At 44.0% G+C, this 18,277-nt stretch overlaps 1 protein-coding gene across 1 annotated transcript in view; it reads right to left on the bottom strand.

The window, feature by feature from the left end:
• Window positions 1-17,650, bottom strand: part of LOC139477678 (cell surface hyaluronidase CEMIP2-like) — a 30,709-nt gene extending 13,059 nt beyond the window's left edge. Inside the window, exons 1-21 of the mRNA XM_071260057.1 lie at window positions 17,491-17,650; window positions 16,232-16,420; window positions 15,665-15,825; window positions 13,820-13,961; window positions 13,280-13,441; window positions 12,835-13,059; window positions 11,515-11,619; window positions 11,116-11,303; window positions 10,789-10,861; window positions 10,328-10,446; window positions 9,736-9,908; window positions 9,473-9,542; window positions 9,012-9,158; window positions 8,469-8,623; window positions 8,074-8,145; window positions 6,807-6,950; window positions 6,167-6,365; window positions 4,621-4,833; window positions 4,207-4,306; window positions 3,584-3,689; window positions 2,950-3,120 (exon numbers count right to left, since the gene is read on the bottom strand). Coding sequence (XP_071116158.1) covers window positions 2,950-3,120; window positions 3,584-3,689; window positions 4,207-4,306; window positions 4,621-4,833; window positions 6,167-6,365; window positions 6,807-6,950; window positions 8,074-8,145; window positions 8,469-8,623; window positions 9,012-9,158; window positions 9,473-9,542; window positions 9,736-9,908; window positions 10,328-10,446; window positions 10,789-10,861; window positions 11,116-11,303; window positions 11,515-11,619; window positions 12,835-13,059; window positions 13,280-13,441; window positions 13,820-13,961; window positions 15,665-15,825; window positions 16,232-16,420; window positions 17,491-17,650 — 3,074 coding nt within the window. The remainder of the gene's footprint in view (window positions 1-2,949; window positions 3,121-3,583; window positions 3,690-4,206; window positions 4,307-4,620; window positions 4,834-6,166; window positions 6,366-6,806; window positions 6,951-8,073; window positions 8,146-8,468; window positions 8,624-9,011; window positions 9,159-9,472; window positions 9,543-9,735; window positions 9,909-10,327; window positions 10,447-10,788; window positions 10,862-11,115; window positions 11,304-11,514; window positions 11,620-12,834; window positions 13,060-13,279; window positions 13,442-13,819; window positions 13,962-15,664; window positions 15,826-16,231; window positions 16,421-17,490) is intronic.
• Between the last annotated feature and the right edge of the window lie 627 nt (window positions 17,651-18,277).

Consider the following 18,277-nt stretch of genomic DNA (forward strand, 5'->3'; position numbering starts at 1 on the left):
GCAGCACCTATACCCACCCTGTAAACACCACTATGTCTTGGCCTTTCCAGTCTCTGCAGCACCTATACCCACCCTGTAAACACCACTATGTCTTGGCCCTTCCATCCTCTGCAGCACCTATAGCCACCCTGTAAACACCACTATGTCTTGGCCCTTCCATACTCTGCTGTACCTATACCCCCCCTGTAAACACCACTATGTCTTGGCCCTTCCATCCTCTGCAGCACCTATAGCCACCCTGTAAACACCACTATGTCTTGGCCCTTCCATACTCTGCTGTACCTATACCCACCCTGTAAACACCACTATGTCTTGGCCCTTCCACACTCTGCTGTACCTATACACACCCTGTAAACACCAATATGTCTTGGCCCTTCCATACTCTGCTGTACCTATACCCACCCTGTAAACACCACTATGTCTTGGCCCTTCCATACTCTGCTGTATCTATACCCACCCTGTAAACACCACTATGTCTTGGCCCTTCCATCCTCTGCAGCACCTATAGCCACCCTGTAAACACCACTATGTTTTGGCCCTTCCATACTCTGCTGTACCTATACCCACCCTGTGAACACCACTATGTCTTGGCCCTTCCATACTCTGCTGTACCTATACCCACCCTGTGAACACCACTATGTCTTGGCCCTTCCATACTCTGCTGTACCTATACCCACCCTGTGAACACCACTATGTCTTGGCCCTTCCATACTCTGCTGTACCTATACCCACCCTGTAAACACCACTATGTCTTGGCCTTTCCATCCTTTGCTGTACCTATACCCACCCTGTAAACACCACTATGTCTTGGCCCTTCCATACTCTGCTGTACCTATACCCACCCTGTGAACACCACTATGTCTTGGCCCTTCCATACTCTGCTGTACCTATACCCACCCTGTGAACACCACTATGTCTTGGCCCTTCCATACTCTGCTGTACCTATACCCACCCTGTAAACACCACTATGTCTTGGCCTTTCCATCCTCTGCTGTACCTATACCCACCCTGTAAACACCACTATGTCTTGGCCTTTCCATCCTCTGCTGTACCTATACCCACCCTGTGAACACCACTATGTCTTGGCCCTTCCATACTCTGCTGTACCTATACCCACCCTGTGAACACCACTATGTCTTGGCCTTTCCATCCTCTGCTGTACCTATACCCACCCTGTGAACACCACTATGTCTTGGCCCTTCCATACTCTGCTGTACCTATACCCACCCTGTGAACACCACTATGTCTTGGCCCTTCCATACTCTGCTGTACCTATACCCACCCTGTGAACACCACTATGTCTTGGCCCTTCCATCCTCTGCTGTACCTATACCCACCCTGTGAACACCACTATGTCTTGGCCCTTCCATACTCTGCTGTACCTATACCCACCCTGTAAACACCACTATGTCTTGGCCCTTCCATCCCCTGCTGTACCTATACCCACCCTGTGAACACCACTATGTCTTGGCCCTTCCATACTCTGCTGTACCTATACCCACCCTGTAAACACCACTATGTCTTGGCCCTTCCATCCTCTGCAGCACCTATAGCCACCCTGTAAACACCACTATGTCTTGGCCCTTCCATACTCTGCTGTACCTATACCCCCCCTGTAAACACCACTATGTCTTGGCCCTTCCATACTCTGCAGCACCTATACCCACCCTGTAAACACCACTATGTCTTGGCCCTTCCATCCTCTGCTGTACCTATACCCACCCTGTAAACACCACTATGTCTTGGCCCTTCCATACTCTGCTGTACCTATACCCCCCCCCCCCCCCTGTGAACACCACTATGTCTTGGCCCTTCCATACTCTGCTGTACCTATACCCACCCTGTAAACACCACTATGTCTTGGCCCTTCCATACTCTGCTGTACCTATACCCACCCTGTAAACACCACTATGTCTTGGCCTTTCCATACTCTGCTGTACCTATACCCCCCCTGTAAACACCACTATGTCTTGGCCTTTCCATACTCTGCTGTACCTATACCCACCCTGTAAACACCACTATGTCTTGGCCCTTCCATACTCTGCTGTACCTATACCCACCCTGTGAACACCACTATGTCTTGGCCCTTCCATACTCTGCTGTACCTATACCCACCCTGTGAACACCACTATGTCTTGGCCCTTCCATACTCTGCTGTACCTATACCCACCCTGTGAACACCACTATGTCTTGGCCCTTCCATCCTCTGCTGTACCTATACCCACCCTGTGAACACCACTATGTCTTGGCCCTTCCATACTCTGCTGTACCTATACCCACCCTGTAAACACCACTATGTCTTGGCCCTTCCATCCTCTGCTGTACCTATACCCACCCTGTGAACACCACTATGTCTTGGCCCTTCCATACTCTGCTGTACCTATACCCACCCTGTAAACACCACTATGTCTTGGCCCTTCCATCCTCTGCAGCACCTATAGCCACCCTGTAAACACCACTATGTCTTGGCCCTTCCATACTCTGCTGTACCTATACCCCCCCTGTAAACACCACTATGTCTTGGCCCTTCCATACTCTGCAGCACCTATACCCACCCTGTAAACACCACTATGTCTTGGCCCTTCCATCCTCTGCTGTACCTATACCCACCCTGTAAACACCACTATGTCTTGGCCCTTCCATACTCTGCTGTACCTATACCCCCCCCCCCCCCCCTGTGAACACCACTATGTCTTGGCCCTTCCATACTCTGCTGTACCTATACCCACCCTGTAAACACCACTATGTCTTGGCCTTTCCATACTCTGCTGTACCTATACCCCCCCTGTAAACACCACTATGTCTTGGCCTTTCCATACTCTGCTGTACCTATACCCACCCTGTGAACACCACTATGTCTTGGCCCTTCCATACTCTGCTGTACCTATACCCACCCTGTGAACACCACTATGTCTTGGCCCTTCCATACTCTGCTGTACCTATACCCACCCTGTGGACGTATCCCAGAAGTAGGCCCTCCCCGTGGTGTCGCGGTCCAGGTCGCTGATGCTGCTGACGCTGATTGCAGGAGTAGCTGACCCTATCTTGGGAAGTCCACTGGAGAAGCTGAAGCTTGTCACGTCTTTCGGGTAACACAGGCCGAGTCTGACATAGTCCCCCCTGAAACATAGAACAGTCGTAACAGATTAAACAGATGTGTTCGGCCTGCAACACTGCAACATGTCTTATTCAAGGAGACACCAGCTTTCTTTAGTTATAACATTCCCAATTATTTATAGTTTTTCTGCAGGCCACCCCAAAAGCTTGAACAGTTTCAATGACGCTCGTTGTAACGCCAACATACTAAGCATTTCGCTATCATAGTTAAGTGAGTGAGTGAGTATGGTTTAAACGCCTCTTTTAGCAATATTCCAGCAATATCACGGCGGGGGACAACAGAAAAAGGCTTCACACATTTTACCCATGCGGGGAATCAAACCCGGGTCTTCGGCGTGCCGAGCGAACGCGTTAAGCACTAGGCTACCCCATCATAGACAAGTATTAGCTATGTGTAAACAGAACTGTTATAGTTTATGATCGTCCCCGAACTGAAGACGTTTTAGACCTTTTTATGTCCACCTACCTTTCTAAGTTCTGTCCTGCGACCTTTAGTTTAGTTGGAGCTGTTCCGTTGAAATATACCGTGTATGATTTCTTCTTGATCACCAGGTAGGCATTTCCCTTTGTGCCTAAATTTGGAATATACAGTTTCATAATGGAATACATTTACTGCATGCACTTAGACAACGTCATCATCAACAGACGCATGTTTCTGTCTCCACTGACTGACGGAAAGCTGAAATATGATGACAGAAACGTACATTTGAATCACTTTAGTTCCCACTTAATGTGCTTTTATGCCGCCTTTTGTTAGTTTGTTTGTTTGTTGTTTCACGCCGAACTCAGCAATATTCCAGCTACATGACGGCGGTCTTTAAATAAACGAGTCTGGACCAGACAATCCAGTGATTGATATAATGAGCATCGATACACGCAAATGGGATACCATGACATGCATCAACCAAGTCAGCGAGTCTTACTACCCGATCCCGTCAATCGCCTCTTATGACAAGCACGGGTTGCTGAAGACCAATTAAAAATCCGGATCTTCACGGCCGCCTTTAAAATATTCAGTCAGTTAGAAGGGGACACCAAATATAGCCTTCAAGGTGATAGTATTTAGATACAAAAAGCATACTCAACTACCTTGCAAGGCAAAGGGATCATCAGGTCTGTCGTCCCGGCGCATGTACATGGGGTACTTCTCCTTCAATGTTTTAAGAGCTCCGTCTCCACTAAAGACAGCCTGGAATATAGCATATGGAATCGTGAGTCGGAAGTGGCGCTGATCGGTCTGTAGATACACATTTGGTAAGTACATTGACCAATCAAGGTACATTTAAATAAATGAGCGCGTTCTCTTGAAACAGAAAAAGGCTCTCGTATTTAACTCGGTAAAAAGGCTGGATGTCAATACCGCTACAACATGTAGTATAAACATTTAGTCATCTAATAATGGATACGTTTCTGAATACAGCAATACGGGATTGTTTGAACAGGCTCAAGAGACAAAGACAGAGCGTGCGAATAAAAATAAGAGATTTTGTAAAAATGTGATACCTTAGCGTAGTCATGAGGGCACACAGCAAAGTTAGACACAGGTCTGTAGTCACACTGGTTGGTGGTGTGGAAACGTGTGTTCGGCACGAACTGGGTCCCTGCCATCCCCGACACGCTGCCGTCGATGTCCCTGAAGGTGATCTGTCTGTTGCCGTCCCTGTTTCTCATCAGCGGAACAGATGGGTCTCCCTTATAAGCCCAGTTCCCCTCAATCTGGAACAAGGCGAAGAACAGTTCTATATCATGACACAGTCCTACATACCACAGAACAGTTCTATACCATTACACAGTTCTACATATAAAAAAACAATTCTATGATGACAGAGTCCTACATAAGACAGAGCATTTCTATATAACAGTTCTTCGTCATGACAGGTTCCTATATAACACAGAATAGTTTTATATGATGACAGGGTCCTGCATAACACAGAAAAGTTCTATTTGATGACAAGGTCGTACACACCACAGAGCAGTTCAATATGATGACAAAGTCGTACATAACACAGAACAGTTCTATATGATGACAAAGTCGTACATAACACAGAACAGTTCTATATGATGACAAGGTCGTACATAACACAGAACAGTTCTATATGATGACAAGGTCGTACATAACACAGAACAGTTCTATATGATGACAAGGTCGTACATAACACAGAACAGTTTTATATGATGACAAGGTCGTACATAACACAGAACAATTCCATATGATGACAGGGCCCTACATACCACAGAACAGTTTAATATGATGCCAAGGTCGTACATAACACAGAACAATTCCATATGATGACAGGGCCCTGCATACCACAGAACAGTTCTATATGATGACAAGGTCGTACATACCAAAGAACAGTTCTATATGATGACAGCGGCTTACATAACACAGAACAGTTCTATATGATGACAAGGTCGTACATAACACAGAACAATTCTATATGATGACAGGGCCCTGCATACCACAGAACAGTTCTATATGATGACAAGGTCGTACATAACACAGAACAGTTCTATATGATGACAAGGTCGTACATAACACAGAACAGTTCTATATGATGACAAGGTCGTACATAACACAGAACAATTCTATATGATGACAGGGCCCTGCATACCACAGAACAGTTCTATATGATGACAAGGTCGTACATACCACAGAACAGTTCTATATCATGACAGGGTCCTGCATAACACAGAACAGTTCTATATGATGACAGGGTCCTTCATAACACAGAACAATTCTATATGATGACAGCGCCCTACATACCACAGAACAGGCCCATATGCCGCGGAATAGCTCTATATGACATGGTTCCACATACCAGAGATCAGTTCCACATTACATGATGGTCCCACATCCCACAGATTGCACAATAGTAAGTAGGTCCCACCGACCAGATCCCGTCATAAGCCTGTAGGGTATGTGCCACATTATAGATTAAGTCTCCTTTATAAACCCAGGTGCTTATATATAACAGACCAGAACACTAGCAAAGCACAACATTGTTTCCCTAATGTTCAGAAGATCGAACATTGTAAGCAGAGAACGCACCACATCGCAGAAACCGAACTTGATCCCCTCAACATGGCTGCTGGCTTTAGGGGGGTAGGGGTTGCTGCGCTTCACACTGATGGCCCCCGCGTATCTGGTGATATTCTGATTTGATGTAATCGTCTCATACTTGTCAAAGAAGGTATTAATCACATGACCTGGACCCTGGTAGAAGACCACCCCTTGTAGAGGTTCATCTCTGAAGACAAAGTTCACTGACACTTTGATTCTCTCCCAAGCCTAATGATAATAATAATAAGGTATATAATAGGCAAACAGGTGAATGAAAGAATGAGCCGTGACACGCAGTTAAGTCACCGAGCCACTTTAGTCGTCCTTGTCGACAAGCATTAGTTTCTTCGGACCAATTCCACCCTGAAATCCAGGGTCGAGAGTGAGTGAGTGACAATCAGCAGGCCAACACTGGGTTTCCGAGGCGTCAACACAGGGGCAGCTGAAGGCAGCCTCTTACGACACCAACAACTTAAATAAATGCTACATGCACATAATGAAGAAAGACATATTAGTACTTTCATTCATATGTTAAAGACGATACGTTGTGCTAAGATTTGATTTGTTGAACAAACTGAAGTACATTGAGTCGCACAGTTAGAGAAATAATGTCCAGGAAACAACATACGCTATTCCAGATCTGGAACGTCCGAATGGTTCTTGGGATAGACCTAGGTTATCTGTCTCGCCCACCAGCATGGAGTTGGTCAGCTTGGCGTACGTCCCTGTTGAAGCCGCGGCCATAGTGATACCCTGCGCAGCATCCGCCAGGCTGAGGATGCAGTCGGATTGCGCACCATTAATGCAGATGGAACAGTTATGCGTCTCTGTCGCGTATTGCAACTTAGATATCACAGTACTCTATCATAGTACACTATTCTCATCTTATGAAATATTCATAGAATATACTCAAACGAACATTTTAGTGTCCTATGTATTAAATGTTTATCCCCGATTGCAAGACTAGTTTCACGTTCAGTACATATATTGATAAATAAATATGTTTGGAAAGTAGTCGTAATACGACATCGCTTTAAGACTGTAACAGACTGGATTACTCCATGGGGATACACTTTGGTTATAGAGCAATGTATGAACTGTAACACACTGGAGTACTCCATGGGATACACTTTGGTTATAGAGGAATGTATGTCCTGGAACGGACTGGAGTACTTCAAGTGGATACACTTTAGTTATAGAGGAATGTATGTACTGGAACGGACTGGAGTACTTCCAGGGGATACACTTTGGTTATAGAGGAATGTATGTACTGGAACGGACTGGAGTACTTCAAGTGGATACACTTTGGTTATAGAGGAATGTATGTACTGGAATGGACTGGAGCACTTCAAGGGGATACACTTTGGTTATAGAGGAATGTATGTACTGGAACGGACTGGAGTACTTCAAGGGGATACACTTTGGTTATAGAGGAATGTATGTACTGGAACGGACTGGAGTATTTCAAGGGGATACACTTTGGTTATAGAGGAATGTATGTCCTGGAACGGACTGGAGTACTTCAAGTGGATACACTTTGGTTATAGAGGAATGTATGTACTGGAACGGACTGGAGTACTTCCAGGGGATACACTTTGGTTATAGAGGAATGTATGTACTGGAACGGACTGGAGTACTTCAAGTGGATACACTTTGGTTATAGAGGAATGTATGTACTGGAACGGACTGGAGTACTCCATGGGGATACACTTTGGTTATAGAGGAATGTATGTCCTGGAACGGACTGGAGTACTTCAAGGGGATACACTTTAGTTATAGAGGAATGTATGTACTGGAACGGACCGGAGTAAATCAAGGGGACACACTGTGGTTATAGAGGAATGTATGTCCTGGAACAGAGATAACACCATTTCAGATATTCAGAAAATACTTACGTGAAATTACTCATAATGACGATTCCAGCTTTAGTCCAAACATTGTGGCCTCTGTTTTTGTATGCTGTAAATCTGTATTTCAAGGAAACTACTCACGGCAAGTGCATAAGTCTTTCATGTCACATTTAACTTAATAAAACAACAGTTCACATATTTGTAATGATTGAATGACCTCATGCACAGCAGAAGTATTACATGTTTTCGTGAACGCGTGCTTTGCTGTAGTCGAAATGACACAATGGACTTTTAGCAGAGATTTCTTATAATTATGAAAGGCGTTTTGTCGCTTTATTGGATACAGAATACTATCAAATAACAATATATATTTACCACACACAACTCTATATAAATTGCTTATCGGCATAGAATGTATTACATGATTAAGTAACACTTACTCATATAGGTAGGACTTATCAAACGGTCCTCCGGTGTCTGTTGGGGTAGTCATGGGTGTGTGAGACACTTGGGCACCAAGAACGCCATTCTCGGGGATGTATACTTTGTCTCTGTATTCTCCGTGCGAAATACGTCTGTCAATTCGAAGACCTCTCTGTTGAGACAGAGTCAATCTAAATTGTAGTGCCATGAATGCTATGATTAACCTCCGCACCGTGCGACTGTGCTGTTTATAAAGTAAGTACTGAGAAAACAATGGACACCTTACACGTGGACCGTGCGGCCACGAAGTACCAAGTGTTCTGTCTAAGGTGTCGCAATTCGTTAGACAGAGTTGAGGTCCTATACCCGTCCAAATCCGCTGATGCTCAGTTCGAATCCCACATGGTTCACTAGGTTCGGCAGTACCATATCATTGCTCGTAGCTAAGTGGCAAGAGTCTACAACCTGCACCCTTTCGGGATTTTCTCACACATTTTACATCGAAATAAGAACAATTAAGTCAATAAACTTTAGGAAATATGAAACGGTTTGGAACGTACATTCATATTAGAGTGAGCCGTGTTGTTTCTGAATTCTTTGACCTTGGTCTGCATGGCATGGAACTCGGGCACCAGCCCCCTCTGTCGCTGGCGTTGTCGGGAGGGGCCGAGGGGGAGACGAGACGCAAGGATCCAGAATCCTGCATGCTGATAAATAGTTAAGGAATGTTAAATTACCTATAATCCATCAATCCATTAACTCCATGTTTGAAGCAAACATTCACTATTACTATTGATACATGCACACCACGGACGCATCGATGATTTGCCATCGTCTTACAAAACGCATGAACAATTACTCATGTAATTCCTGGTTATTGTATTCTACTTTCGCTATACGAAAACATAGACCCAGATATGTTATTCATTCTCTCGTGTAAAACAATGCGAAGAGATCCTCCATATTAGAGTCCGGCCTTTAGCTTTATTTTAAGTTTAATTATACTGTACAGGTAACTTACATCTGAGCCGGCGGCCACGTTGTTGATGAAGGTGTTGTTTGGGTGTGTGATCCAGTAGGAGGATACGGCGCTGCAAGCACAAGGGGTAAAATTAACCCCAAACACGTGAATAACAAAACCCACGCTCAAAGAATAACACCAATAATATTTGTCTTGAATGATTAACGATCAAATATCTCTTTCAATCACAGCCACCCACCCCCGAAGCCCCCACCCCACCCCCACCCCAACACAGGGCCCTACTAAAAACCCATCCTCCTTACTCGCAGAATTCCTTCATGGTAGCATTGCACCATTCCTTCTTCATGTCGGACATGATGTGGGTGCCATGCATGGTGCCGATACACAGGTTGCTGTTGAAGACGTTCCTCTGCTCCGCGCTGTCCTCCAGGAAGAAGCCGTGCCCGTGATGGAGGTAGCACACATTGTCAGACACCTGGTGTTGAGAAAAATATAGCAATGACTTTCTGTCAGAAATGTAAAGAAATCATACGTTGCGAGATATTTGGTGTCACGTGCCTTCATATAAACCCTACTTTTGGTGTTCCAAAATATCATTAACGACAAGCTGTAAGACGACCTTGTTTTGTACAAATGACGCGCACCAGCCAATATGGTGTGAACATAGATGTATGCGTATATGTCAGGAGACGTACATGTATATAGCAAACCTACAGTGTATTTCAGGTAGAAGGTAATGTGTGACACGTTCTATGAGATACAGATAACCCACGTACCATGCTAAACAAATAGGGAGACCGCAAACAGATAGTAGTTTAAAAGCAATGTACTTATGTCACCAGAAGACAAGATCAGCAGACGCAGTGAATACAGATAGCTCAACACTTCACGAACCTCAGCTCCATCTGAGCCGTGGACAGTGACGCATCTCGTCAGAGAGTGGTGGATGGAGTTGTGACGGAACCAGTTGCCGTCCACGTCGTCGCACATGTGGAAGTGAAGTGGGTAGGTGCCTGAGGAAGAGAATATGCTTTTTATATTTCACGTGAACACCAAATTTCTACTGAGCGAGTGTTTAACGCTGCTTGGAAGAGCAGTACCAGTTATATAACGATGTACCAGATTCAAGTAGAGAAAAACATAAAGTGACGCAGTCCGAAGACGAACACCTATGAGTATGGACATTTACAATCGGGGTGAATGATATGGGAATCAAACCCAGGACTCGCGGATCATGGCACAGCTGGTGGCTACGCACATCAACCAGCTGCAGTTAACATCACTTGCCAACCATGTCCTCTCTAATCAAAACACAATCATGACATTAACCCTCCAAGCTGACATTAGGAACTCACCGACAAATCGCTGCTGCCCCATGTGGTAGAGTTCAACGCCCTGGATGTGAGCAGCTGTGAAACCTCTCAAAACCTAAACCAGAGCAAATCATTATCAAACATCAAAACATATTATTTGTCTTTCTAAGAATTAACAAATGTTGTTTTTTTCCAAAATGTACAACTATGTACACTTTGTCTGCAAGTCTGAAATGTGAGGATGTTGGAATTAGATTAACTGTGGTGTACAACTGGTTGATGCAACTCTGCTGTACTCCCTGTTTAAATGTTGGTTTCAGACAAATATTTCGTGACTTCTGAGCAAGAGTGAAAACTATGTTTATTCACCTTGATATGACCTCCAAATGTGTCAAATCCAAACAGGTCACAGAGGTACTGATCTTCCGGCTCGTTGACACTGCACCCGTCTTCCGGTATCACGCCCTCTATGAGGATGTTCCGACTCAGCAGCCCCACTTCCGCCCTCTCGTCTACACCAAGAGTTACCTCCCCATAGTGCATGTATTCCAGTGGCTCTGTTGTAGAATAAATGGATATAAAACCTGGTCATAAAAGTTATTAAATTGTACAAAATATTACATGTATGAGCTTAATGTCCTGTTCATGTTTTTATACATCTGACATATGTTTAGGGAAAGTAATAGACTGTTTGTTGACTTTGAATACAGGAAACGTGTTGATCTACGGAAACATTGACAGCAACCCAGATCCCCCAGCTCTACATACCTGTCAGACAGATCTCGTTGACCGCACAAGAAGGACAACTCTTGATGGTCATTTCTTCAGCCTGTCTCCAGTCGAAGTCGGTGGATGCTATGACGATCTTGTCACCTGATGCGCAATGCGAAACATAAGTTTTTTTTCCATACCATTTGCATTATCAAATAAAACTGTTGGATTGCTGTTACCTGATCCCTACAGCCTCTGGGCGGGAACAGCTGTCTGGTCAGTGTGATGAATGTAATTGTCATGACACTGTCCTACTGGGATTGAGTTGGGTTTAAAGCCGCTTTGAACATTATTTCAGTCGTGGCAGCTGAATGTTGAGGAAAACTCGAAAAGATTTTACAAGTTGGTGAAAACCATCGTAAACGGGTAGGGTTCTGACAAACCCAGAATCTGAATATGGGGTTCTAGACCACGATGATTGGAGTGTGTAACTCCAAATGAAGACAACTCTGCACAGAGAATTTCCTGAGGCGACTGGGCCCAGTGTGCCCTCTGTTTGGCCTTTTCTTCATTGAACAACTTCTTCATGTACACAAAGTAAAACCTGTTCATTGAAGAGGTGATAAACTTATGGTACTATGTGTTATGGGATACGTTTTGAACTAACGGTACTTGGTGTTACGGGACCGGTAGGAGGTGTTTTGTAGTTGGAGATGTATTAGACTAATGGGAGACGTTTTGAACTGATTAAATGTAGTTGGATATGTGGTGCGAAGTCGATGGACTGTCGTTCATTTTCATTTTATGATCATAAAATCAAACGGATTCAAACACCATTCATATGTTTAACAGTAACCCAGTTCCAAGTTATATTTTCACAAGCACTTGCATATACAACACAATAAGCAAATCTACAATTAACACGCGTATAAAGTTGCACTTAGCTTCGCCGTGGACGTGGACTATTTCGAATCCACCCTAGCATTTGGTGGTTCGATACAGTTTGTAGACCGATGTACGTATGTCCTGAGACGCACAAACTGTACAGTGAAACCACACTAACATGGTTAAAGGGGGAGTGTGCTCCGCGGTCTGCTGTACATGCCCTAATCTAGATCCTATAGTTTGAACGAACTTCAGACATTGTGTTTATGTATGTGTTAAATTGATTGACGCATTAAGTGGTCTCTGACCTGGAACTTACTTGCCAGGACTGACAATTTGGCCGAGCAACGTCTCACTTTAAGTTAAACACATTTCCGGATTGACGCGGTTTGTAAATATGTAGATGTTGCAGAAGGTTGTGTTAAATAGATTCCGCTGCGCACACATTCTTCATATGTGTACGTGGTTTAGAATTCTAGTTTATTCACACACCCGGCCTCCAGGTTGAGACTTCGGCATTCAGCTTCAGGCATGGGTAAGCTGTTTCTGCTGGAAGAACCCGGAAGTCCACACCTTTCCTTATATTCGTATTTGAAAAAACTTTGCTGTTCACACTGAACTGGAATCCTTTGACATCGACAGCCAGATAGCCCGTTTCAGCAACTTCTTTGTGACGTGGGTTGAGGACATGTCTCTCGGCTGTAGTATCACTGTGACCTGATAGAATGTACACTATTACATTGACATAGGGGTTTATATGTAATGTTTATGGACTCATGATTAATTGAAATCGATTGAAAGCGACAATTAGTTTATTGAAGGTCAAATAATTTCAGCAGTTGACAAGCAGATATTGCTGGGGATGAAATCCTACACACAATGTTAAAATGAAACAATCGGTTTTCGTCGATGTCGGGTGAATACAATTAATTCTCACCTGTTCTTGTGATAAAGGCGTAAGCCTGTCTGCCTGTGACGTTCCTGATGGCTGATGACGTCAGACCCCCAGCTGTCTCCAGTGTTTCGTACACAGCGGCCATGTCCCCACTACCAAGTTCACCTTGAAGAGCGACTGCCAGGATCTTGTCTTGGGGAATACCTGTGAGTGCAACACAAGCAATACTAATTTAAAAGTGTCGCTTTTCAAATCATACCACAAGATGACTACGTTTCGTCATGAGTTTAAATTGCGAATCCAATTTTGGATCACTCCTGAAATGGAACCGTGACTTGTTCTAACAGTAAATACATGTACTTGTGCCACCAATACAAATATCGACGGGATGGCATATTGTTGTAAATTAACAAATGCACGCCACACCTAGTAGGGTGAAGCAAAATGAAGCAGAACCTTTGATGTTCGGACAAGTCGTCAATGTATGTGAGTGGCATAATAATACAACCAATGCCAAGCAAAAAAGCAAAATAACCTCTTTTTACAAAAACTATAATGAAATCGCTTTCTTGATTAACTCACTTTCTACAAATTCCTGGAACTGGAGGTCCTCGTCAGCGATGTCCTCCCCGGTCCTGAACACGGCAAAGTCCCACAGAGAGCTGTCCTCATTAAACACAGACACGTACAGGCCTCGGGCAGACTCCGCCTGGAACACGCTCTTCTGTAAGATAGCACACAATTATTCGTCTTTTCTAATATATATTCCTCGTGTATCTCAGTATCCCATATTTAGTTAATACTAGATAATGAAAACCTAAGATATCGCACCTAGAGAACTCCAGTATATTTTGTTGACTGAAGGTTATTAATCATCAACATTTGTTCTTAATTTGTTTTTGCCACTTGGGAGTGTTTGTCACGGGTAACTGAACACTACACTGCCTCATGATCACCTATGAGTTAAAGAGGTTGTCACGGGTAACTGGACACGACCTTGACTCAGCTGGAAGTGACTGTCACGGCTATCTAAACACGACCTCGACTCAGCTGGAAGTGGTTGTCACGGTTAAATGAACACGACCTTAAAATGACTTAGCTGGAAGTGGCTGTCACGACTATCTGAACACAACCTTGATTTGGTGGAAGTGGTTGTCACGCTTAACTGAACACGACCTTGACTCAGCTGAAAGTGGTTGTCACGGTTAACTGAACACGACCTTGACTCAGCTGGAAGTGTATGTCACGCTTAACTGAACACGACCTTGACTCAGCTGAACGTGGTTGTCACAGTTAACTGAACACGACCTTGACTCAGCTGGAAGTGTATGTCACGCTTAACTGAACACGACCTTGACTCAGCTGAAAGTGGTTGTCACAGTTAACTGAACACGACCTTGACTCAGCTGGAAGTGGTTGTCACGCTTAACTGAACACGACCTTGACTCAGCTGAAAGTGGTTGTCACGGTTAACTGAACACGACCTTGACTCAGCTGGAAGTGTATGTCACGCTTAACTGAACACGACCTTGACTCAGCTGAAAGTGGTTGTCACGGTTAACTGAACACGACCTTGACTCAGCTGGAAGTGGTTTGTTTCGCTTAACTGAACACGGCCTTGACTCAGCTGAAACTGGTTGTCACGGTTAACTGAACACGACCTTGACTCAGCTGGAAGTGTATGTCACGGGTAACTGAACACGACCTTGACTCAGCTGAAAGTGGTTATCACGTCTATCTTAACACAACCTTGACTCAGCTGGAAGTGGTTGTCACGCTTAACTGAACACGACCTTGACTCAGCTGGAAGTGGTTGTTACGGTTAAATGAACACAACCTTGACCCAGATGGAAGTGGCTGTCACGGTTTTACTGAACACGACCGTGACTTAGCTGGAAGTGGTTGTCACGACTGTCTGTTCACGACCTTGACTTAGCTAGAAGAAGAGGTCACGGCTATATGAACACGACTTTGACTCAGCTGAAAGTGTATGTCACGGCTATCTGAACACGACCTTGACTCAGCTGAAGGTGTATGTCACGGGTAACTGATTACGATCTTGACTCAGCTGAAAGTGTATGTCACGGGTAACTGAAAACGACCTTGACTCAGCTGAAAGTGTATGTCACGGGTAACTGAATACGACCTTGACTCAGCTGAAAGTGTATGTCACGGGTAACTGAACACTACCTTGACTCAGCTGGAAGTGTATGTCACGGCTAACTGAACACTACACTGACTCATGATCATCTGTAAGTTAAAGAGCTTGTCACGGGTATCTCAGCACCACATCGACTCACCTGTAAGTTAAAGGGGCTGTCATCGGTATCTCAGCACTACATCGACTGGCTGTAAGTTGAAGGAGCTGTCATCGATTTCTCAACAGCGACCACTGTGTGAAAGTATCTGAACACAACACCAACTCACCTGGAAATCAAAGAGGCTGTCACAGGAGCCGGGTTTAGCTGTCTGGATCAACTTCGTCCATGATGGTTTCTCTTCTCCGTGCACCTCAATCGTGCCTCCTGCAGCCACGCCAATAAACTTCCTCCCAAAGCCAGAAACAGACAGTGTGGAGTTACTTTCGCCTGGGGAAGGGAAATGTTGCAGATCTCAGAATTCTTTCTTAAAGTCATCCCACGATTCATTTGCATTGATATGCACGTGTTTCATGGTATACAGAGCAGAGATGATGGGTATTTATTTAGGCAGATTGTCTTCATCGATACATTGGCATTGACCACTGAAGTATGTACTAACCATAAGGTCCCTAGGGTCCAACGGCTCTTGGTAAATGGGGAACATTTCTATGAAGAAAGTAAAACAATACCTACAAAATTTCCCATTGCATTTACTTCACTGTTATGTTGTTTAAATATGTTCTATATACACTTCGCATGATCCATATGCCCCTTTGTGGTTTCATAGTTTCTGTATCCACCAGGCATTCAGACACAACGATATATCTGACTCTTAATAAATCTTATGTCCTACCTATAAGTCTGATGTGAGTTTTCCTGGTGAACCTGCAGTCTTCGCTGCCGATCTGGAGGCGGCCTCTGATGAGGATGTAGCTGACACAGACGTTGAGGTTGTCCACGTCGCCCCAGACTAACGCTGCCCCTGCTTCGATGGTGATGGAGGACAGACAGGGCGGGGACACGTTCAGGAGGAGCTTCTTGCCTGGAATGAAACTTAAGCTCAAACTATGTTACGAATGTCCTAAATGGACCGGGGACTTTTTCGGTCGCGGTGTGTCCTACGATTTTAGATGCTTTCATTGAAAAAAGTGGTTTTCGTAGATGTTAGTTCGAACGTCTAACAATGGGCATTGGTGCGTTGTATCTGTGACTCTCAGATCAGATTAATTCCGAGTGAACTTTGAAACCGCTCTTAAATCAATATGCCACATAGGTAGACATTTATGAAGAGTCATTATTTAGAGAGGCCATACTTTTATGACACATTGTTTTAATACATACAATATAGGTTTATTTAATCCAAAATGAGCGAAGCATAACGATTAATTATTTTGCAAATATTAAGATAGAAGACACGAAATATATGACATATAATGTTGCTGTTTAAAATTACCAGATTGCGTTTTCCAGTAAGTAGTGGCTATTATTATGATAGTAAAATGCCAAAAGTGTTCACGAGTAAATGGATGACATCATGAATTTGCTTTTATGAAACATTCTAAAATTACTTCCCTCACTTGATGTAATTATTTCGAGTATTTAGACAATTACCGTAAAGGTTAAAGGCAACGCACTTGAAGTGCTGTAGCCGGCAGACCGTGCTTAACAATGAAACAGTTTGACTACTTGACTTCAATTGTTCAACTTCAACCGTAAATAGTTTTGAGTAAATTGAATCAGGATAACATATAGATAGTGTTGAATATGAAATTGTATATTTCTTAGGGTATCTAGTACTTGATGATGCTCTGCTGACAGTGACCTTCACCGTGAAGTTTTCATCTAGACGGGACTGGCCACATGAACAAACACTTTTGAATATACTTCTAAGTCTAAAAGTCACATCGGCAGTATTTAAGACAAATTGTTACTATAAAGGTGTATTTATTTGTTTGTCAAACAGAGGTGATGACGCTTAGTCAATTTTAGAGGCAACTTTTGCTTGTTTTGATCGTGTTAACATCATGTCGTACACCTGTATCCGCGGTCACGACTTTACAGAACCTCTGACTACGAAAGAGTGGAATGGTCACGAAACTATTCAAAATTTACCTGATTGGATAAAGAGTTTGTCCCCTTCTTTCGGCAGTACCCCCGATGTCCAGGACGTTGTATCCCCCCAGTTCTCCAGCCCAGCCTCTAGGTGGGGACAGGCACTTTCCCCCACCCCCACGTACAAACATACCATAACTACCTGCAAGAAGAAACGCATTTTAATAAGTGCCCATCAGTACAACTGGCATATTTATACTCAAAACTTTTGGCAAGTTCAATTATGACGTCATTAATAATCTGTTCAACAGGTGCAGCCTAGTGCAAGCCTCTAATCCAATCAGATCCGGGTTGAGTAAGATTAAGGTCAATGGAAGGGAGGCGTGACGCACTTCCCCTGTCCTATGCAGTAGACATGCAACATTGTGGAGCAGGGTGTGCGACACATACCATCCCGTATGGTGTGCCAGTGCAAGCGAGTGTTTACAACTGTTTCCTCAACAGCAGCACCTATGTCAGAATGCAAGCGGGATATGCGACCGGATACATTCATCTTGTATAAACATGAATGAACTAATATTGATGAATATCTAACTTAACTTCCTTATCGTTGTGTCGAACTTGGATGTGCCGAATTCGCTGATGTTTCGAACTTATTCGGAGTCCCAAGTATCCAAATTAAGCATAAAATCCCCATGATATCTCGAACCCCGAAGTCCCCACGAGTTCGACACAACGAGGCTCGACTAAAGATTGGCTTTAAGAGTTTGAAATGGTACTAGTTACATTCATCACAGTAAATGGGTACCTGGGGATCTTTCACTGGGTTGTCTGATATATTTGAAAG

The sequence above is a fragment of the Haliotis cracherodii genome, unplaced genomic scaffold, assembly GCF_022045235.1.
Source record: "Haliotis cracherodii isolate W230 unplaced genomic scaffold, xgHalCrac1.p SCAF_34, whole genome shotgun sequence".
NCBI classification, from domain to species: domain Eukaryota; kingdom Metazoa; phylum Mollusca; class Gastropoda; order Lepetellida; family Haliotidae; genus Haliotis; species Haliotis cracherodii.